At 34.1% G+C, this 23,095-nt stretch overlaps 3 protein-coding genes across 4 annotated transcripts in view; 1 reads left to right on the forward strand and 2 right to left on the reverse strand.

Moving 5' to 3' along the window:
* Positions 1 to 7,827: 7,827 nt before the first annotated feature.
* LOC126971177 (COMM domain-containing protein 2-like) lies at positions 7,828 to 12,904 on the reverse strand. 2 transcript variants are annotated; one of them, XM_050817347.1, is made up of 5 exons: positions 12,588 to 12,904; positions 12,072 to 12,149; positions 11,344 to 11,426; positions 10,194 to 10,346; positions 7,828 to 8,767 (listed from the first exon to the last, which is right to left on the reverse strand). In XM_050817347.1, exons 1-5 carry the CDS (start codon positions 12,676 to 12,678, stop codon positions 8,465 to 8,467), a joined length of 708 nt encoding a protein of 235 aa, XP_050673304.1. In that variant the 5' UTR covers positions 12,679 to 12,904; the 3' UTR covers positions 7,828 to 8,464. The 2 variants fall into 2 exon arrangements, with proteins under 2 accessions (XP_050673304.1, XP_050673303.1); XM_050817346.1 differs by having other exon boundaries at positions 10,194 to 10,367; positions 12,588 to 12,902.
* Positions 12,905 to 13,787: 883 nt separating this feature from the next.
* On the forward strand, positions 13,788 to 20,585 carry LOC126971179 (uncharacterized). The gene is made up of 3 exons (XM_050817348.1): positions 13,788 to 14,024; positions 15,568 to 15,843; positions 20,165 to 20,585. Exons 1-3 carry the CDS (start codon positions 13,886 to 13,888, stop codon positions 20,428 to 20,430), a joined length of 681 nt encoding a protein of 226 aa, XP_050673305.1. The 5' UTR covers positions 13,788 to 13,885; the 3' UTR covers positions 20,431 to 20,585.
* A 522-nt stretch (positions 20,586 to 21,107) lies between these two features.
* LOC126971160 (pseudouridine-5'-phosphate glycosidase) overlaps positions 21,108 to 23,095 on the reverse strand; it is a 263,833-nt gene continuing 261,845 nt past the window's right edge. The window contains exon 10 of the mRNA XM_050817314.1: positions 21,108 to 21,804. Within this exon, the coding sequence (XP_050673271.1) occupies positions 21,278 to 21,804 (527 nt within the window). The 3' untranslated portion in view covers positions 21,108 to 21,277. The remainder of the gene's footprint in view (positions 21,805 to 23,095) is intronic.

Consider the following 23,095-nt stretch of genomic DNA (forward strand, 5'->3'; position numbering starts at 1 on the left):
CATTTTTATCATTGCGGGGGACTTCAATATGAAAGATATCCAATGGACTACGTACCATAATGATGATCACCCCGATCCCACAGGTATTAAGGGAGACGCGCAAATTTTTTTTTTTTTGATATTTTACTAGAAGCAAGCTTGTGGCAGTTCCATTGTTCTTATAATATCAACAACCGAGTACTAGATTGGATTCTAAGTAATAATACCTTATCCGTTAAAACCTGTCTAGACCCCTTAGTACCGGAAGATGCTCATCACAAGTCTCTCTTTATATCATTAACTCCTAGTGAAACTGATTTACTTAAGGTTAGCCCTAGGTTTAAATATCTGTACCGATCAGGTGATTATGTAAATATCAATTCGTCACTTAGAGAGATCGATTGGGATATATGTCTAAATTGTGGGACCTTGGATGAAGCTGTGGACTGTTTCTATAATCACTTACATAACTTAATTAATAACTATATACCGAAAAAATATATTAATGCGAAATCTTTTCCACCGTGGTACACTATGCCTCTGAAAAAAATACTTAAAGAAAAATTTTAATATATAAATAAATATTACACATATGGCAATACCGATGATTATGTTTCCTTTTCTATCCTACGGAAAAGAGCTAAGGAATTGGAGGATGAATGTCATAGGAATTACATTAAAACTATGGAAACTTCTATTGCTGCAAATCCTAAACTATTTTGGTCCTACGTAAAATCAAATAAAAAAGGCTCCAATTCCCTACCATCCACATTAACATTAGAGGGTCATGTAGCTGATACAGGTGTTAAAATATGTAATCTCTTTTCTCAATACTTTCAGTCTAATTTCCTCGTTCCCACGTCACAGCCTCATCAAAGCTCACATACAGTTAATCATTGTCCTTCTGTTTATAGCTGCACTATCAGCTCCGTATATATTGATGATTCTACAGTTAGGAAATACCTTAAGTCAGTTGATCTTACAAAAGGATCGGGACCAGATCATATCATATGTATGTTTGTTTCCGTGTCATGGATGTTTAAATGTATTTATGTATGTTTATATGAATTAATGTATGTTTAAGTAAGTATATTGTATTAAATATATCGTTGTCTTGTAACCCATAACACAGGCTATATATGCTTAACTTGGGGCAAGATAATTTGTGTAAAAAATGTGTCAATATTATATCGACCCATTATTTATATCCTCTTGTTCCAATAGCCTTGTTAAACCATTGACAATACTCTTTATCAGATCAATTAATGAAGGTATAGTACCTAAAATTTGGAAACAATTTCGTTACTCCTGTTTACAAAAATGGAAATAAAAATGACATTAAAAATTACAGGCCTATCTCCAAGCGATGTATATTTGCCAAAATCTTTGAACGTATTATTTACACTCAGGTTTACAGCTCTCTAAAATCTACGTTCATACCTGAACAACATGGTTTCATGCAGAATCGGTCGACCACCACTAATCTGTTATCATTTATTGATTACACGACTGCAGGTATGGACGGAGGTGGACAAGTAGATGCTGTTTTCACCAATTTTAGTAAAGCATTTGACCGAATTGATCACTGCATACTATTACAGAAACTTCAAATTGCTGGAATACATGGAAATCTATTCAGATGGTTCACCTCTTACATTGAAAATAGGTCTCAACAAGTTGTTGTAAAAGGCTATGCCTCTTCTTGGATTACTGTATGTTCTGGAGTGCCACAAGGCTCATTACTAGGCCCTCTATTATTTAATATATTTATTAATGATGTAGGCGGTTGCTTTGAAACATCAAATTTTTTACTGTATGCTGATGATATGAAAATATTCTCAAATATCACCAGAGGATCTAGAAAGATTTGAGGCATACTGTCTTCTTAATAAACTAGACCTAAACGCGTTAAAATGTCATTCCATTACTTCTTCTCATAAGTATAATATAATAGAATACAAATATAAAATAAAGGGCGTTGTTCTTAATTCTGTTAATGAAATTAGAGACCTCGGTGTTACTCATGACAGTAAACTTACATATGAAAAACACATCGATACTATAGTTAAAAAGGCCAAGAAATCTTCTAGTTTCATCAAACTAGAAGATTTCTTGGCCTTTTCATCAAACGGATATGTTCTCAATTTTCTAGCATAAAACTCATTAAAATACTATACTTTTCATATGTTCGAAGCACCCTTGAATATTGTTCTCAGGTTTGGAACCCTCAATATGAAGTTCACATTAATAGACTTGAAAAAATTCAAACAAGTTTTTTAAGATATTTACAATATAAGTGTAATACATATGATGCAGATTATATAATAAGATGTAAAAGGCATCACATACTTCCATTACAAATAAGACATCAAATAGCTGATACTGTTTTTTACTCTTAGTTACTTCACTCTAAGATAGACTCTTCTAAATTAACATCACAAATTTGTATCAAAGCGCCCAATAACTACACCAGGACAAAATGCACTATATACGTTCCTCATTGCAGTACTAATTACAGGCAACATTCATATTTTATAAAGTGTCCACAAGGAATAAATCAGATATCAGTAGACTTACCAGATTTCGATATATTCAATTCGTCACCAAACGCGTTAAGAGGTACATTGACGAGGCGTTGGATGAGTGTGTGTTCTCTTGATTGCTACCTGATACTATAATATCCATTCAATTTGTCTTCGTGTATTTATATCTATATACTTTTATTGTATTACTTTTTGATCTTTTTTTGTATTTTTGTTAATTATTTGTAACACGCTTATAGTCTCTTATATGCGAAAACTGTAAATGGTTAATAGATGTATATTTTTTGTAACCTATTTACACTGGCCTTCAAAAGTAAGTATCACACTTTTAAAATTGGGATAACGTTTTAAGTTCACAAGATATACTTTCGGAATAAAAAGGACTCCAAAGAGAATTTAATTTTGTACATAAAAACTTTATAGTCGGTAACCTTCTTTTAAGAATTGGCTGAAAAAAAACTTCAAAAACAAAACCATTCCTTTTTCAAAGAGGACGTTTCCGAATTACAATTTTACCATTCACATTTTTCTTTCTGTTTTAAATATTTTTCAATATCGGTGGGTCTTGTTTTAAAAATTTATGCTAAAAAGCACATAACATTTATTTATCATGCCTCTTTCAGTTGAAGAATATGCTAGGATCATGGCTTTTCTGGAACTAGGCATCAGTACGCGTCGCACTGCAAGTATGGTGGGTGTGACGGTACGAACAGTCCAGAAGGTAAAGCGAAGGTACGAAGAGACTGGACACCATCTGAGGAGACCTTGTAATGGCAGACCCAGGTGTACCAGTGCCCGAGAAGATCGTTATATTATTTCCACTGTGTTAAGAAATCGCCACCAAAATGCAGTTGAAGTCCAGCAACAGCTACTTCAGACCCGGAGGGACTACATTAGTGACAGTACAGTGAGAAGAAGACTTGCTGAAGCAAATTTGAAACCCCGAAGACCAGCGAGTGGCCCAAAACTCGAGAGACAGCATCGAGTAGCGAGACTGCGATACGCCCGTGAACACATGCAGTGGGATGAAGAAGAATGGTCAAGAATTTTGTTTGCAGATGAGTCTCGATTCTCCCTTTACACTTCTGATGGAAGGCGAAGTGTTTACAGGCGACCTGGTGAGCAATACCTTCAAGCCTACATCTCAGAAAGAGTCCAATACGGTGGAGGCTGGCACGTCTTCAGAAGGTCGCACAGAGCTAGTAGCCGTAGAAAATGGCACCCTCCCTGGGCAAAGATATGCTCAAGAGATTCTCAATGACTATGCAGGGCCGTATTTAACAAATATGGGTGATGGATCGATGCTGATGCAGGATCATGCCCGGCCACACACAGCTCATATCGTACAAGAGTATATTCAGGAGGTCGGTATCAGCGTGATGGCTTGGCCATCAAGAAGTCCTGATCTCAACCCGACTGAACACGCCTGGGATGAGCTTGGGAGGCTAGTCAGAAATCGCAGACCACCACCTACTACCCTCAGGGCACTAAAGCAGGCCCTGGTAGAAGAATGGGAGAATATTCCCCAATATCGGCTCCGAAACCTAGTGTTCGGTATGCCAAACCGGCTCGAAGCTGTAATCAGAGCTCGAGGAGGCAATACCAGTTATTAAAAATTAAATAACATGTAATACATTCTAGTTGAATTTTTTTACACTAAACTAAAAATGTCTATTTTCATTGTTTTATCTTTTTTAAGTTAAAAATGTTACTAATGTATAATTTTAGTTTCCAAGAATTAAAGCCTATAAAATTTGCAACTAAATGTTTTTTATCTTAAATCGCTACCTTCTATAGTTAAGAAAAAAATTTAATTTGAAAAGTGTGATACTTACTTTTGCAGGCCAGTGTATGTCATGTATAAAAATGTATAAATTATATAAAATAAAATAAAATAAAGTGTAAGCATTATTGTGTTTCAGTCTGAAGGGCGCCGTAGCTAGTGCAATTTCATTAGGCAATTATGTAATTACTAGGCAAATGAGACAACATCTTATGTCGCATCGCATCACGACGTCTGGCATTCCACAACCGTGCGTTTTACATGAAATTTCTTGCCTCGCACAGCCACTTTGTGGAATCAATTACCAGCCGCGGTTTTCCCGAACAGATACGACTTAGGGACCTTCAAGAAAAAAGCATAATCCCGACTTAAAGGCCGGCAACGCATTTCTTGACACCTGTTGTTGTGATATCAGCTCATGTTCTGCCATCCAACCCATAAAATCTGCATTATTGGTGACTTCAACTTGGGTAGTATGATGTGTTCGAACCAAACAGGACTTCCTCTAAGCCACGTGTGCGAAAAATCTAGAGCATTGTTTGAGTTTTTCCAGCTGACTTTATCAAAACAACTTAACTACATTCCTAACCACTTAAATAGAATCTTGGACTTGGCGATAACGGATTCACCTGATACTATCTCACTAAGTCATACCATTGCTGTTTGCCCTACTTAGTGGTCGAGCCCCGTTGCTTGAACTCAACAACTCTATAACTGAGAAACTCTGTTTTCATAAGACCGATTACGAGAGCTGTAATAGGGAAATTCAAGACTTTGATTGGGAGCAGTCGGCTTTGCTACTTGATTGTGATGAGTTCGTTCATTGTTTTTATAATACTTTGTATGAAATAATTGAAAAGTACACACCCAAAACCAAAGTACTCAAAAATCTTATCCCGTTTGGTTTTCTACTGGGCTAATAAAGTTGCTAAAATCTAAATTTAAATTTCATGTCAAATTTAAAACTTACGGTAATCCAAGAGATTGATACTTTTGCAATGTTAAGATGTAGAGCTAAGGTAGTTTTTGATCAATGTTTTCGCACATATATAAATCGCATAGAGTCTGATCTGGCTATAAACTTAAAAGCGTTTTGGCGTTACACAAAAAATAAGAAAGTCACTAATGCCTACCCAAGACAGATGAGTTACAATAACCGATACGCTAATGATGGCCCTGGCATTGTGAACTTGTTTGCTGATCATTTCTCGTCGGTTTACTCTATGAACGCTAATAGTAATGTGAACTATATTCCTAACTTTCCTCCTTCGGCTTTTTCAATCTGCCACAATTTTCAGTGTCTCTAGAAAATATTATTCAACAGCTTAAATCCATTGATTTATCCAAAAATTCTGGACCAGATGGTATACCACCCATTTTAATTCGTATGTGCGCTGTGAGTCTCGCCAAACCCCTCGTTCTTATTTACAACAACTGACTGGTGACAAAACAGATGTCACAAACTACCGCCCGATAACCATTCTAAGTTGGTTCTCCAAAATCTTTGAAAGGCTTGTGTATGCACATGTCTTTAACCATCTGAAGCCCATCTTAAGCTCACGTCAGCACGGTTTCTTTGCGGGTCGTTCAACTGTTTCTAACTTACTGGTAAATACTTCATTCTTATGTGACACAATTAACGATAAGAGTCTGGTTGATTCAATATATACAGATTTTGCGAAAGCTTTTGACTACGTTCACCATTCAGTGCTTTTATGTAAGCTACATCACCTGGGAATTCATGGTAATCTTCACAGATGGCTCACATCTTATTTATCAAATCGTACACAACTAGTAGCGTTGAGTGGCTTCGAGTCAGTCCCATTTCTTGCTAGCTCTGGTGTGCCTCAAGGCTCAAATCTAGGTCGATGTGATTGTCTGGCGTACGCCGATGATATAAAAATATTTCGTAAAATAAACGGTCCAGAAGACTGCTCATTGCTGCAAAGGGACATCGAGACTATTTGGCAGTGGTGTAAAAGTAACCGCATGATGCTGAATATAAAAAAGTGTCAACTGATTACATTTACTCGCAAGCAAAATCCATTTGTTCATGATTATGTTATCGACGGTAATGTTCTAGATCGTGTGAATGTGATAAGGGACTTGGGCGTCATCTTTGACTCGGATTTATCCTTCAAAAGCCATTACGATGATATTTGTTCAAAGGCAAATAGGATGTTAAGCTTTGTTATTAGAATCGCCAGACCATTTAAACAGGAAAACTTCTCACTAAACTTTTGTATAAAGGTAGAAGTATCCTGGAGTATTGCTCAGTGATTTGGTCTCCAATTTATTATGTTCACCGTGATAGAATAGAGTCAATTCAGCGGCGGTTTGTAAGAGTTCTCTGTAGCAGGTTGGGTGTTAGACGTAAAATTCCCGAATACTGTGAGCGCTTACGTAAATTTAACTTGCATAGTCTTGATAAACGGAGATGGGTATCTGATATGTGCGTCTTACATAACATTGCGAATGGTTTTATGGATAGTCATCTATTAAGTTTGATAAACTTTAAAGTTCCAACACGATCTGTGCGTATTCCATGTTTATTTTCGATCAATTCCTCAAATAATAATGTATCGCATAACAACCCGATTATGAGAATTTGTAGAGAATTTAACGAAGTGTGTGCTGATTTTGATATATTCTTTACAAATGTAGACATTTTTAAAAATACTCTTTATAAAACTTTCTAGTTTATGTAAAATAATTTAATGTCTAACTAAATTTCGTTATACTGTAATTACTATTGTATCCACTTATTAATTTTTTTTTTACTGTATTTGGTGAATGATGTGTACAATTTTAATTGGATCTCAGGATCACAAAAATATGCTGTAATTGTTATTAGATGATAGTTTTATCTTGTTATCTGTATTGTACATACTTGTAAATAAATAAATGTCCATGGGCGTTTGCATCACCTCTCCCCATACCATGAGGCACTTGCCCGTTTGCGCCCTCTTATATAACAAAATTTTCAAGAACCCTGAACAGCACTGCATTGTAATGGGCTGGGCGTATCAATTACCATCAGCTGAACATCCTGCTCATCTCGTTCCTTATTGTCATTTAAAAAAATTACTATTTAACAATTTTTTATTTTAGATATCTAATTACGAGTCCGACCAATTTCTGCACCTGCAAATACAGAACAGATATATCAAGACAAGAAAACTCTCACCAGTGGAAGGCTCCTTTGCACAGGATGCCGGCTAGATTATGGGTACCACAACGGCGTCTATTTCTGCCGTGAAGCAGTACTGTGTTTCGGTCTGAAGGGTGCCGTAGCTAGTGAAATTACTGGGCAAATGAGACTTAACATCTTATGTCTTCGGGTTTTTTCAAGAATCCTAAGCGGCACTGCATTTTAATGAGCAGGGCGTATCAATTACCATCAGCTGAACATCCTGCTCGTCTTGTCCCTTATGTTCACTTAAAAAAAGACTGATCCAGTAAACCTAACTGCGATTGAAAATCTGATAGCTTGTCTGGATAAACAAAATTAAAATGCAGAGAAATATTTGTTAAATTATCTTTAATTTTTTCACGCAATATACATTCACGATATATTTATAATATTACAAAAGTGTTTACAATTATTATTTTTATTTATGCACAATTATTATGTACTAGCTGACCCGGCAAACATTGTTTTGTCATATAAATTTAGACCGTTTCTTGGAAATTGCTTTATTTTTCTAATATAAACGTAGCCTAAGTTACTCCTTATTACATCAACTACCTGCCAAAAAAGTCGCCGGATTAGCCGGAACAAACAGACAGACAGACAAAAATTGTAAAAAAATTTATTTTGGTGTATATGTATTCATAATATACATTTAGTAAAAAACGGTAATTTCAATATTACAAACAGACACTCCAATTTTATTTAAATGTATAGATGATTCACACAATATTTTTATAAATTATAGCCTATATGTTATTCTGGTGTGTAAGCTATATTATTGCAAAGTTTCATCAAAATCCATTTAGTAGTGTTTGCGTTAAAGAAGTTCAAACATACATCCAGACATAAAAACTTTCACATTTATAATATTAGTAGGATGGCCTTATTATTATGTATGGCCTTATGAAAATATTTGTAATATTCACTTAATACAATATTTTACAAAACTTTATTATAAAACACCTTCTACAATACCCTTTGTATTCTTCGAACATGTTGACTTTTGGATTCACTTAAAGCTTCACTTAACCTATTTGTAAGATGTATTAAGTTAGGCAAGTCACATTGTAACAAAACATGGCTAATTACATTTTCACAATGGCTGGCTGCTCTGGCATCAGGTATTTTTGAGTCTATATTAATTGTTGGTGAATATAATTGTTTCTTTACTGGAACATCTTTTGAATTGACAATATTCTTAGGAGTTGATAATACAAAATCCATAGTCACCATCGGTTTAATCTCTTCAATAGAGTGGGAAGAAGCCATCTGTAAATTTATGAAAACTTTTAGCACATTTTTTTTCTTATCTTTTATAGTAATTATAATGTTGCCCCACTTGCATTACAATCTAGCCTCAACTTAGACTAATAAGTAATTCAACTTTAACTTAAACTGCTGCATAGATTAAGCAAAGAATGTGTCCAATAATACATTTCTTTTTAATTATACACTAGCTGAACCAGCAAACATTGTATTGCCACATAAAGTAATAAAAAAATGTTTGGGGTGTAAAAAGTAGATGCAACCGATTCTCAGACCTACCAAATATAACGTACTACAATTATTGTATTCGATTGCCATCTTGCATCTCTATAGCGGATTTGTGGATGGAACAGAATAATATAAAAATCGCGATACAAAAATAGGGTTGATCGTTGAGGGTTGAAAATTTGGAGTTGTATGTATTTTTTAATGTTGTATCATAAAAAAATAATAAAAAAAAATTACGTCAAAAAAAATAACTCAACATTTAGGGGGATGAAAAATAGGTGTTGTCTGATTCTCAGACATACCCAATATGCACACAAAGTTTCATGAGAATGGGTCAAGCCGTTTCGGAAGAGTTTAACTACAAAGACCGCGACACGAGAATTTTATATATTAGCCCCCTTATTCATAATGGTCCGTTATTTTTAAACAGCCGCTAAGAAGTGTTTTTTCTCATTCTGACTTAGGTCAATAGAAGAAGACAGAGTGCGAATTAGCAATGCTTTAAGTTAGCAGACTATTATGAATAAGGGGGTAAATATACACATATTCATGTCTCTATTAAGGGGAAGTCACTTTGTTCATGTGTCTTTTATAATATCACAATTTTAATATTGTATTTCGCTAATTCACTAGCACTAAACGAACTCGAATGGTTTCAGCACATTAATTAGAACATTTTATTAACAAATTCATATAGAATAACTTGGTAATAATCCGGACCTCTTTGCTGGGGTTAGAAGCCCAATTGTGTATTAAATAGATGTTTTTAAAAATACTTTATTTTTTGTTATTTCGTCACACTCACTGCATGTAACTTAACTTAAATTTATTACTACTTACTGTATTATTTACGTGGTTTTTATTTATTTTAATAAAATTTAACAACAGTTTTCCAGTGCAATCTAAAACCGTTAATGATTCCTTGACAAATATATGGTTGTATGATATGCAGAGCACAGGCTAAGCCTATTTTGGTGCTTAGTAATGTGTGAAAATATGTCAAATATTATTATTATTGAAAAAAATAAAGATTTCTGTGAACTCGGCTGAGTATTGGAAATGTCCCATCCCAAAACACTTATCTGTATGAATTTATATTATAATATAACCATATTATCTCCAATATCAGTAATTGTGGATTCAGCAGTATTGAGAGGCTGCAGATAATGCGATATTGTGGCAAGTTATTTTAAATACTGACCTGAATTTCAAACCTCCATGCTAAGTCTTGGTACATGGGATACTTTTGCTCAATCAAACTTAACACTGAACATATTTCAGGCTTCTTTGCTAAGTAAAACTTAATAAGCACCTGCTGATGGTCGGATGAGAACCCTGCTATTGTCAATGTTGCCTGAAAATTTTGCTCTGAAAGCTGGGGAATAATAATTATCACAAAAGTAATGGTGTTTTTAAATTCCCTACACAGTATCAATGCCAGAACAGCGAGTAATTAGTGTTGTGATAAAGAATCATTAAGAGAAACATTTAAAGAAATAAATATTTTAACTGTTGCATATCAAGATGTTATAACTGTTCAATAGCACAGTAGCTAATTTCCTAGAAACTGTGATATTTTGTTATGCCTTTTATTTGTTGTTTAAACTGTTATGCCTACTTGTTGGTTAAGTCCAGTTAGTTAGAGTCTTTTACAACATGATCCCAGAAAATGTACAATGTAAATGTGTTACAAAATTCAAAACATGAATACAACAATCAAGCTCCAGGAGTGTGATAAACACATGTGTATTTTAATGTGAGTGGAAAAACAGTTACCCCCTTATTCATAATAGTCTGCTAACTTAAAGCATTGCTAATTCTCTTTCTGTCTTCTTCTATTGACCTAAGTCAGAGTGAGAAAAACACTCCTTAGCGGCTATTTTAAGTTAGTGGACCATTATGAATAAGGGGGTTAGTGTAAATGAAATGAAATATATCTTTATTGCACACCACAAAATAATTAAGTATAACAAAAATCGAGACTACAAAAAGCAATAGGCGGCCTTATCACTTGAGAGCAATTTGCATATAAGTTAAACATACACATACAGTAAATAATTCCAAGAAAAGAACTAGTACTGAATTTGTCACAGTAATAAATAAAAATAATGGAGCATTGTTTTGAAAGATTGGAGAGTTTGAGCCTTTCTGATTTCAGAGGGAAGAGAATTCCATAGGTTAACAGCTTGCACAGCAAATGAATTGTTGAAAAAGGAAGTTTTATGAACAGGTGTACAAAGCAAGAGATTATGGACAGACCGAAGATATAGTTGGTGAGAACTTAATTCTCGAAATTTTTCCTTGAGATACAGTGTAGTGTCCTTTAAAAAATAAAACAATTATTGACTCACATTTTGCTTACAGCTTTCAACTATAAGATGTGCTAAAGCTTGTATTACATTTTGTACTTCACTCTGTGATATTTCAAATTTTTCTGTAATTTAAAAATATATTACAAATTACAACATCTGATATAATACATTATTATGTACTTATCTTTCACTTCTTCTTGTGGGTCTAATACTTATGCTTAATAAGAATTTTTACATTAATCTAAGGTACTGCTGCACTCAAAATAGATACCAAAGGCGTAATCGCAAAGTGTGGCAACGAATACTAATAATAATACCCAAGTGGGAGTATTTGAGCCAGTCTTAAACATGTGTAATGTGCCACATATTCAGTTAAACATTGCTAATAATAAAATAAAACTACAAAAAATAAGAAAGACACTGGGATCACATATCATCAGTAAGTATTTTGCATTTTATTTATTTCAATGTAAAGTAACATATAATGTATGTTACTTTACATTGAAATAAATAATTGTTTTTAATTCAATTTTCCATTGAGTGTCAAGATGCCCACCACATAATCATCAAATAGTTGTAGTAATAAAAAAGGTATTGTTCTTAGGTAGTGCGCTATCTAGTTGGAGCCCAACAATGATTGGAGGAAAACAATCCGTAATTAAAGATTTTTACCAAGAAATAAATTTGTTATGTGATCACAAGCATGCCTGACACAGAAATTTAAAACAAATACCTTGTAAAAATATTTTTAGTGAATAATAGCTTACCAGCTGCAACATTATATTTTTGGGTATTTAAACCATTATACAAAAAATCCAGAGTAAGTTTACAAACATCAATTAAAACTGAAACAGTAAAAATAACAGTTTGAACAAAACATATTTCATAATCCAATTTATTCAATATAATTTCCATAAGTATGAATAATAATGTAATTTCAAATAATTAACTACATTTCTAATTCCTTATTTTGTAGAACATACTTAAATAGTAACTAGTAAGTGTTATTTTTTTTTCATAAGGAAACAAAACATTTACTCCTCATTTATTTTAAGTACATACCTGCTGGTAGTGGTAGGTGGTATTTACTTCATTAAATTTAACTATTGTGCAGTGACTACATTTATTTAGACAACACAATAATTTATGAAAATAAGAGAAAAATCTACTCAATAAAATATTGATGACAGACAAATCATTTATATATATATTAAAGTTTAATTCTCAATCACACCTTAATAAGATGTATGAATTCAGTGAATAAAAATTTGTGTTTGCTTTACCTTTAGAGGAGCGGGTATGAAGAAGATTTATGTGTTCCTTTTGAGTCTCACTTATAAATATAATCATGGTGAACCATAAATTTTTCACCATGAAATTCAGAAACTTTAGTGACTTATAATATATACTTAACTATCAACCCTATAAGTATAACCCTTAACATTAAAGTTTTTACTTTTATTAGACTAAGTAATTATATTCATTGATGATATAAATGAGGTAGTAGAGTATAACTTGAAGGATAAGAATACAGAAATGATCAGAAAATGTGAACCTTCATCATGCAAACTACAAAATATGCTAAAAAACACAAATAAAAAATAAAAACAAATTTAATTAATATGACATTGAATATGACAGTTGACACTAACCAATATTTTTTTATTTATTTAGAGCATTGGTAACTAGACCATCAGCTCAAACCAAAATACAATAAAAAAGAAAAATATTCGAATCATTTTTCAATATTTGATCAATTTAGATAATGTGGCTAATACGAAAATACGATAGCTGAGGCTAAAAACGCCGTCGGACCAATTAATGCGAGGCGCCCACCGGACCATCCAATAGTTCGGTCGTACCAAATACGATCTTGTTCTTAGGCTATATACAGCAAGACTACTTAGTGATCAGCTTGAACCATTTGACCGCGTGCAACGCAGAGACGTTTGAATTGTTGGGGACCCCGTGCTCTGTGAATGACTAGATCACTTGGCGTTGCGTAATGCGTAGAGATATCGCTTCAACGTATTTCTTCTACTGCATTTATCACGGGAAGTGTTTGGAAGAGCTGTTTGACTTAATTCCTGCCACCGAATTCACGTTCGCACGACATTCCACAAATCAGGATCTATATCCTCATATCTGGATGTGTGGCATTCGTCTAGAATGCAGTTTTCTTACCTTTCTTCCACGTACAACCAAGCTGTGGAATGAGCTTCATTGTGCGGTGTTTCCAGGACGACACTACATGCGCATACACTTTTCGTAAAGGTCGGCAACGCTCCTGTGTGTCACATGTTACAGTGTTACAAGAGAATGTGGGTGGCGGTAATCACATAATGTCATGTGACCCGAAAGCTCGTTTGTCCTCCTCTTACAATAAAAAAAATATACGTCGTTTCTGCAAATTCTAGGAAAAAGCACAAAAATGCGTAGACTTGGCTGTATGAGCTTGAACCCTTTGCATGTCCTAAAAAAGGACAAAAATAAAGACTACACCCAAATTGATATTTGTTATTAAATATAATATATTTACTACAGTTATTTGTGGATAATTGCAAAATAGCTTTGAATAAAAATGAGATCAAAATCCAAGACTGGACTATTTGCGTTGGGTTTTTATGTGTTTGCTTCAATTTTTATTCTAGTTGCATTTGTTAGCCCATATTGGCTGGTTACCGACGGAAAACTAAAGGACCCAAAATTTATTAAAATTGGTAAGAATTATTGATTTAATATTATTGTTATCCTTTTTGCCTAGATTTTTTAAAAAATTCTAATATCCACAAATAATAACTCCGTGACTAAAACCAATGATGCCTGATAAATTGTTTTGGTTGTTTGAACTTATAAAACGGTTATGTACGGGCAACCTTAAGCTTAAATGATATATTATAATTTGAAAATAGTTCATATTAATTTTAATCTTAGTGTAATGACAGCATATATATCAATTTAATTGCTTTTGTGCTCAAAAAAAATGTATGGTGATCACTCAATAAGAAGGAGTGCTTTGAGTTTTGAATAACAACGGGGAGGTATGTTTAACTCATAAAATTTGAACAGGCCAACCAACTACATATAAAATGTTAGGGATGTGAATTAGAATTTCAGACATAGTTGTATCTCACAGTACTAGAATTTAAATTAAAAAACTTGAGATTCTCATTTTCTCTTCATAAAATAGTTCTTCACTTGTACAAATTGTACTTAGAAGGTTGCAGACTTAAGATGGACTGTCTACTCTGGAGTAACAACTGCAGTGAGATGTCATCAGGATCATATTGAATTACTGTATGCATTTGGTTGTTCTTTATTGTGTTAGATCACCAGTTATATTGTCACTATTAAGGACAGATGATTCAAGAATATCAGTTGTGCTATCTGCCTGATCTGCCACTTATTACCATCACAAAGTATCAATATTTCCTCCAGTTTTCTCTTGATGTCAATTCAATCAGTACTTTCTCAGGGTTGATCACTTACATAATAAAATTACTTCAGAAAGAATGGTGCTCTGATAGAGAAGAATATAAATTTATGCCATACATAAAGAACTGCCACAATATTATTTTTTTATTTTAATTTTTTTTAATATTAATAAATAAATTAACAGGTAATTGCTAAAGACAATCATAATCTAGAGTCTAGACCTTAGTTTCTCAACATGAGTGATAACACCCTCTTTTGGGCGTTTTGACTTTCCGGGGGGCTATAATATAATATAAAACTATATTATACTATAATATCTTACGTTTAAATATAATTGTAGCAATAGCTGTTTTAAATTTGCAACAGATGGTAAGGAAAATTAAGATGGGGGGCTCTAGAAAAAAACATATTCTCAAAGTGCCGGTGAGCAAAATAAGGTTGACAAACTATGGTCTAGACCCAGGCTGTCTAATTGCTTACATATTTTGCTATTGAGTAATAGGAGTTTATAGTGGAGCTATATTTGAATATGACTTTTAAATTAATTTAGAGAAAATGTCAAAAGATAAACAATAACATGAAAATCACTATTTTCAGCAAATAGTGATAACATGTGAGCAAGGAGTTTTTTTTCATGACAATAAGGGACAAGACTAGCAGGAAATTCAGCTGATGGTAATTGATGCTGCCCATTACATTGTAGTGCCACTTAGGATTCTTGAAAATCACAATTAATGATATTCTTTTTTCATCTAAATGATGGACATGAACTTTAAAATAAATGTATGAAATACACTTCATAGTAACATAATTAATTCTGCCTTGCAGGTCTTTGGGAAGTATGTTTTAACGGTTTTGAAGAAGTACATCACTGGTATGACACTGTATTTAATACTTGTTGGTGGATATTTGAAGAGGAGTACTACATAATACATGATGTTCTTTTGCCTGGATTCTTTATAGCAACTCAGTTCTTTTTTACAATCACAATGTGCTGTATTATAATTTCATCATTCTTGTCATATCAGTTTTTAAAAAGGGAGGAAGATGATGAAAATTATGTCACTCTTTTATTGACTTTTGGAACAATTCTCGTAATTGGTGGTATGTATTGTAATTCAGTTATTGGTTAAGTATGCACAGTTTGCTTTGAAGGGATAACAGTATATTCATTAAAGATGTGGCTGTTATTAAAAAGAAAATATTGTGATAGTTTGATCATGTAGAGAGGATGTAAAAGTATATTGACAAATTAGATACCCTGTCAAGTATCACTATCACATAGTTAGGGCATTCTCTTGGCATAAGGTATTCACACTCAATTTATCATTTGTCAATACATCTGACAAACCATATTCCATTCAAGCCTAATTTGTATTTTTGTTTGATTATATATCATATTTTTATATGAATAATATTGCAATATCAGTAATGAGACAAACTTCCAATGAGTGTGCTGAAATACTGTTGAATATGTGCAAGCCAAATCTCTTTAATACATAAATAAATTTGTGTTGGTGAGTTAGGCAGGTTTTGTAATAAATTTTTCAACTTGCTGTTAATTAAGATCTAATAAGAAATAATTAGATCCTTCTAGTTAGCAGATAGTATATATATTTTTCTATTGTTTGTTAGTAATCACTGATTTCTTTACCTTATAGTGCTTTATGTTTTTGAGTAATGGAGGTTTTGGGGCTCCAAATGTCAAAAATGTAGATGCGAATATTTTATTAAATGGAGAGGTGGTAAAACCAGTGGAATCTGCTGTATTTCTTGGCATTACTCTTGATTCCAAATTGCAGTGGGGCCCCCATATTGAAGGATTGCCGAATAGGCTTAGTTCTGCAGCATATTCCGTTAAGAAAATTAGACGGTTAACTGACATAGATACGGCGAGATTAGTATACTTTAGTTATTTTCATAGTATTATGTCCTATGGTATATTGTTATGGGGCAGTTCGGCCGATATGAATACCATCTTTGTGCTGCAGAACAGGGCTATTCGCGCGATTTATAACCTAGGTCCTAAAGAATCAGTAAGAGAAAAATTTAAAGAAATAAACATTTTGACTGTTGCTTCTCACTACATTTTTGATAATGTTCTGTATGTTCATAAGCACATTGAGGAATTTTCTAGAAACTGTGACATTCATAATGTTAACACGAGGAACAAACATAAACTTGTTATGCCAACTACTCGGTTGGGTCGAGTTAGTAAGTCTTTTGTTGGGCAATGTATATGCTTCTACAATATGATCCCAGAAAATGTACAAAACAAATGTGTTACGAAATTTAAAAGAATTGTTAAGAAACGTTTGTGTGGGAAAGGTTACTATATAGCATTAACAATTTTCTTAATGACACCACGGACTGGGAATAAAGCGAACACCCTCAGGCTCTTTAACTATAAATGTTTATTGTACGATATCACATTGTAATCAATATTTTATATAAAAAAAAAGCCCTCTGAGTTTCTTGCGCCCATTCTTCTCAGGTCTGAGGCAGTCTCTTTTGAATGGGTGGTAGTTTTTTGACGTTCAATAAGTGATTTTAAATTCTATTTTGAATAAAAATATTTGAATTTGAATTTAACACAAGGCAATGAAACATATGTTCATTATGTGCATGCTTTTGAGGTTCCACATAAAGAAATCCTAACTTTATTCTCAATTAACATTTTACATGTGTTGCCAACAATTTGTTTTAAGCGTTAGACCTCTATTATTATCTAAGTGTATTGAAGTAATGAGATACAAATCTCTTAGGCTAACCAAAATTCAATTATTACCAACACTAAGTTATGCCAATGCTCTTTCTCATGTCCAACTAGATGCCAGTTTTCAGCCTCTTTCTATTAGTGAATGAACATAATATCAGTGGTGCTATTCTTGTAATTTCAAAATTGTTGATGCTAAGTTTCAATCCCATCCATGTTTTGCTCTAGATCATAGGTTCTCAACGTGGGCGATAACGCCCCCTTGTGGGCTGTTGAGACTTTCGGGGGCAGTAGAAGACCCAGAGAAAATTAGGGGGCATTGAGATGGCTCAGATGGGGCGTGGGTAGATTAAAAAATATAGTCTAAAAAGGCTAAAAATACACGAAAATACTCTAGAAAAAAACATATTCTCATAGTGGGCGGTGAGCAAAAATAAGGTTGAGAAACTATGCTCTAGATTCATATCCTCCCATCATTTCCCTAGAACATTAAATGAACGGAGACACACATCAACGTCATATGAACAACAAGCTTGCTCAGGTTACCAATATTGTTCTAATAAATCTAAATTATTTCTACTACTATTAAAAGGGTTATCTGATGTTTTCAGTTATCAATTGAACCAAACATCAAAAATTTTCAGAATAAGTACAAATTTTCCAACTTAGTCAACATAGGAAGGCCCCTTATGACTACATCATCTTCTCCCATCCTTTTAAGATGATCACAGCAAATATATCTCATCAACACATAGTGACCAAGTCGTGCTCACATACTACTACACACATCTTGGTACTTCTGTTGATAATATTGGTTGCCAAGATTCTTTGTTGCTTCCTGTTTCACATCCAGAATGTGAATAACAATTTCTTTTGTTCCCTCGATGTAAATGGTTCTATACACTAGTTACCTAGTAATTTATTCTATGTATCGTATTGTCGTACTCTCCCAGTAGATGTCACTGAACCGAATCTTCGGCTGTTCTCGGAGGTCGCCCTTCACTGCGTTCGAATCGCGCTGTCCACTCAAGAACACGTCGACCACAGCGTCCGTCTGTTCTGCAGCTAATGTGTCCAGCCTATTGCTAATGCTGCGACATAGACCATGGTGCCCTCCGTGTTGATTTGGGGTCAGGGTGGTAGCGCATGCGACGCATATATCTGGCTGTAGAAGCCTACTTACGCGAGAATCTCCGACGAAACGGCGACTTAACCGCTCATTGTGGTCAGCTTCAACTGATGGCTTCAGCCCAGTTGTACTAATACTTTCGAACCCCGGTTTTGCTCCATTGCTTCCTTTATAGAGTGAGTGTACGAGGTAGTTCTTGTCTCAAGACGAGTAGTTAGTAAGTTAGTTAGTAGTACGAGTAGTTCTTGTCTTGTTGACGTCTGGCATTCTACAATCGCGCTTTTTGAACCGTTCCTATATCTACTTGGTGGAATTAAAAATATGTAGGATCTATGTGTGTGAATGTAGAGTCCCATGAAGCATTTTTGCACTCCTCGAAAAGGTAAAGAAAGCAATTTAAGGTAGGTATCCCTGCAAACGTATGTACGGGACTGATACTACAACTCCCTCGAGGTCAGGCGAAAGCGCACAGTTTTGTGCAAAGTTCTCAGACGCGATATACATGCGCCGAGATTGCATAAAGGCATAAAAGGCATTTATTTTCTCAAAATTGATTCCTTTAGAATTCTTTTTGATGTCATTTCTTATACTACTGCCGCTTCGGAAACAAATGGCGCTCTGAGAGAGAAGAAGCGGCGCAAGAAACTCTCCCAGCATTCTTTTTTTTTGCGCTCTTTTCAATAAAAATATACAATATTGTACAGTCATTTCTATCGCTATAAAATAATCACAATCTAGTCCCAGGCTGTCCGATCATTTAGATATTCAGCAGTGGAGTAATAGGATTTACGACAGAGCCATTTTTTATAAAACATTTAAATTTATTTATAGATAATGCCTGAACAGTGGCTGGGACTTTATTGTAGAAGTGTATACATTTACCCAAGCAATCCCTTATTTCTAGTGTTATTATAATGAAAATCACTATTAAGAGCAAAAAGGTGACGATTTTTGTGAACATATATTAAATTTTCATAAAATATGTACTGACAATGAACAGTCATAATATTTATTTCTTTAAATTTTTCTTTGAGAGACTGTCTATAGTGCAAAAAGTCTACATAGATCATGACGAGCTATGTAGACTTTTTGCACCGGATATTTACGCAGGCGTATGCTGTTCGCATCAACTCACCTATACCGCAGCCTCACACCGCTCAAGCCACCCCGGGTTATATATTTGCGGATGGATGGATTGCTGTGACGATATAACCAGAGTGTTTGCGTTTTCTGACAGGGATAGTTGAATGGTATTTGAATGTTACGTATTAGTCCTGATAAGGTTTCTGTTAAACGTCATTCTTCTCCATATTTACCTGCTATTGTTTGGATGAATTGTTGTTTGTTTTTAATTAATTACTTGCTGTAGTATTTAATTTCATTGATCACTAAACATTAGGTGACCCGTACGCTCGTTTGTTCTCTTCCATTAAAAAAAATATTCGCTCCCGCTGTTACATTAGAGCATAAATAATAAATAGTTACTTCTCAGTAGTAGCCTGTCCTAACTAAACTTTACATCTTCAGTACCTTGCATACGAGCCAAAATTTTTCTAACAGTTACTTATTGCTTGTTACAGGTTTTTCAGGTTTGATATCTGTAATAATATTTGGGGCCCGAGGAGATGGAAGAGATTGGATGCCTCATTGGGAACACAATGATCTCGGTTGGGCCTTTGCTCTTGGCGTGATTGGTGTATTTTTCTTATTCCCTGCAGGAATACTATTTTTAGTAGAAGCGAGAGTCAGAAAGTACAAAAGATTACATGAAATGCAAAGCAGGGAGCCGTCATCCTACGGCATGCGCGAAAGGAAAGTTGCATTTCCTGGTCACACTGATATTTAAGCTAGCTTCAACATGTTCTCATGATTGTAAATTGAATCTCTGTCCAACATACTACCATTCCGTCCTTAAATATGACTGGTTTTTACTTTTTTTGTATTAAATGCGTTTATTAGTTTAAGTAAGCATAAGTTGAATAATAAAATGAGCATATAAAATATGGCTTTTTTATTTAAGAATTTTGACATTTAGGTATGTAAGTATTTGCACAAATAATGAGATAAACGTACGAAAACCATATTACAAATTACAATAAGTTTACATAATATAATTGCCTAACACGAAATCAGAGGGTTTTTAATACTTTTAACAAACTTAAACCATTACCTTATCCTAAAGTTAATATTTAATTTATTATTATTTAATTACTCAAAGTTCAAAAACTGCAATAAAATTGTTTTTTTTTTTATATAAATATTTTGTTTTTTTTTTTGTCACTGATGAAAGTATCCCCTATAATCCCATTTAAATTACCATTCCATATTCGTAGAAAATTGACGTTACAATTACTACTATTAAAACGCAAGTCAAATCACTTACATGTTTTATACTAAACTTAATTTCAATTTTTAATGAGGCAGCAACCCAACTACACTACGTAATAAAGGATTTACATCCTTTTTGACTTTTTACTGTTTATCAAAAGTATTTACCTTAAATGAGAAGCCCCCATTCATTGAGCAATGTGGGTGTGTTCCAAGTACCTAGTGCTGTGGTGGAAATCCTATAGTAAAAATAAATTGTTCGAGACTGGCTTGAGTACGCCCACTTGGGCGTAGTATTAGTTGCCGCACCTTGCGACTACGGTTTCTAGTTAGAGCGCAGCGAAGACCAATCCTTAATCTAAGCATTAAAATTGAAAAATGTTACATTTAGCACCACTAAAATTTTGTGGCACTGTTAAAGTAACGGGTACGGTTGTTTTGCAAAATAGAGCACTGTTTGCGGTTTCAAAACCTAAACTAACGCACTCCGGCTCCGTGAGATTACATAAGAGGCCATAAATATATCCACTTGCAAAGCAATCGCCAGCTCCAGAAACGTTCTCAACATTTTTTAATGGGTTCGTTTCATAAAAACGAAGAGATAGTGTGTTCCCTTGATCGGATTTATAGTCGTTACGACCAACAACTATAACTCCTCTTGAACCCATTGTAATTATTATATTTTGTACATTTTTAGTTAATTTCTGTGTTAGTTTAGCAATCCCAGAAACCTCATCGATTTCTATACGAGAACCATCAAGCTTATCAGGTAGTTCTGCTAATTGTTGAGCCATCGCTTTTAGTTCTGCTAAATTCGGCGACGCGTACGTAAGTTGATGGCGATTAATAAGAGGTCTTATCGCTTTCCTTCTGTCTGTTGGCTCGAAGAAAACTGAAAAGACAGAAATAACAACTATTAATTAATTTATAAATATGTAGGTAGATTTATTATGTTTTGATGAGGTGAGTACATAAATCATAAAAATATCTACTTAACTAGTTCGCAGAGAGTTAAAAGACATAATGAAACGTGTTGAAATAGCGATTGTCGCTTTATTTTCCCATGTAGCGTGTCGCTTACCAATATCAGTGAGGGGAAATTGACACGGAATGCGGAAGTGAGCTACTTTAGAGGGGTTAAACGGGTAGGGAGTTAACATGATGGTCAGTGGTGAGGCAACCTCCCATGGACAACCACAACACCAGGGTTCAACTTAAAGGGCCACAACGCATGTCGTCGGTTACTGAATGGGGTTGAAAGTCTGTAAGTCGTTTCGGTTTGAGAAACTACAGCTGTTATTTGATGCCACAATGTGGCTCTGCCAGGTAAGAAGTTTCTCCCAAAGCGTGCGGTTGTAAAATGCCATAGGTCAACATGATGCGAGTGGAAGTTTCGCATTTTAGCTGGAGCGTTAACGTTGATGGAGAAGGGTCCTTATTCACAGAGCTACCTATTTCTAAGTTTAAGGCCAGGTTATCCCGTTTATGCCACTTTTAGAATTCATTTTTGATAGGTAAATAATAACATTCAGAAACTGAAATAAATATAGATTTTAGGATCCACTCTTTCTTCTTACCATGTACCCGTTTAATACACGATACAATACAATTTTCTCAAAAGAAAAAAATCCCGAACGCACTTCGATTTACAGTTTTTTTTCAAAACAAATTCCATTTTAAACATGTTATAAAACTCCATTTCTCCTATAATTAATATCACTTTATAGGTTATTAATGTTGGAATCGATTCTACCTGATCGTTTTTTTTTCATTACATTTATACATTTTTTTATTGATTATTCAAGTGATTTTTGATCCGTTTGTCGTTCGCCTGTGTCTCGCGGGACGTTACTGAGGTGAGACCTGTGTCAAATTATTGCGCGCGCGCTTCTTTTCTGTTCCTTAAATGGTATACGATATAAAATAGATTGTGAATTTATTATTTTGCGTTATTGTATTTGTAAGGATAAAGTTTATGTGAATATTTCTTATTAGTTATTGTGTAAATATTTTGTATAGGTACTTACAACTTTTAAGACAGTATATTTGTGATTGTTTTTTAGAATGGCAAATAAAAGAAATAAAATTAGGTGTAAATCACATTTGAAGGCGAAAAGAATTGCGAAAGAAATATGGTGAGTTATACTTTTTATTCATTTATTGGTATTGACCACAGTAACAGT

The sequence above is a fragment of the Leptidea sinapis genome, chromosome 23 (genome assembly GCF_905404315.1).
Source record: "Leptidea sinapis chromosome 23, ilLepSina1.1, whole genome shotgun sequence".
Taxonomy (NCBI): domain Eukaryota; kingdom Metazoa; phylum Arthropoda; class Insecta; order Lepidoptera; family Pieridae; genus Leptidea; species Leptidea sinapis.

Excerpts from the sequence above, each read along its gene's own strand:
- LOC126971177 (XM_050817346.1), bottom strand. The coding sequence starts at position 12,678 with ATGGTGAAAAATTTATGGTTCACCATGATTATATTTATAAGTGAGACT. Across the intron at positions 11,427-12,071 it reads AAAATATAATGTTGCAGCTG|AAAAATTTGAAATATCACAG; the intron begins GTAAGCTATTAT and ends TTTAAATTACAG. Across the intron at positions 8,768-10,193 it reads CATGGAGGTTTGAAATTCAG|ATGGCTTCTTCCCACTCTAT; the intron begins GTCAGTATTTAA and ends ATAAATTTACAG.
- LOC126971179 (XM_050817348.1), top strand. The coding sequence starts at position 13,886 with ATGAGATCAAAATCCAAGACTGGACTATTTGCGTTGGGTTTTTATGTG. Across the intron at positions 14,025-15,567 it reads CCCAAAATTTATTAAAATTG|GTCTTTGGGAAGTATGTTTT; the intron begins GTAAGAATTATT and ends TCTGCCTTGCAG. Across the intron at positions 15,844-20,164 it reads AACAATTCTCGTAATTGGTG|GTTTTTCAGGTTTGATATCT; the intron begins GTATGTATTGTA and ends TGCTTGTTACAG.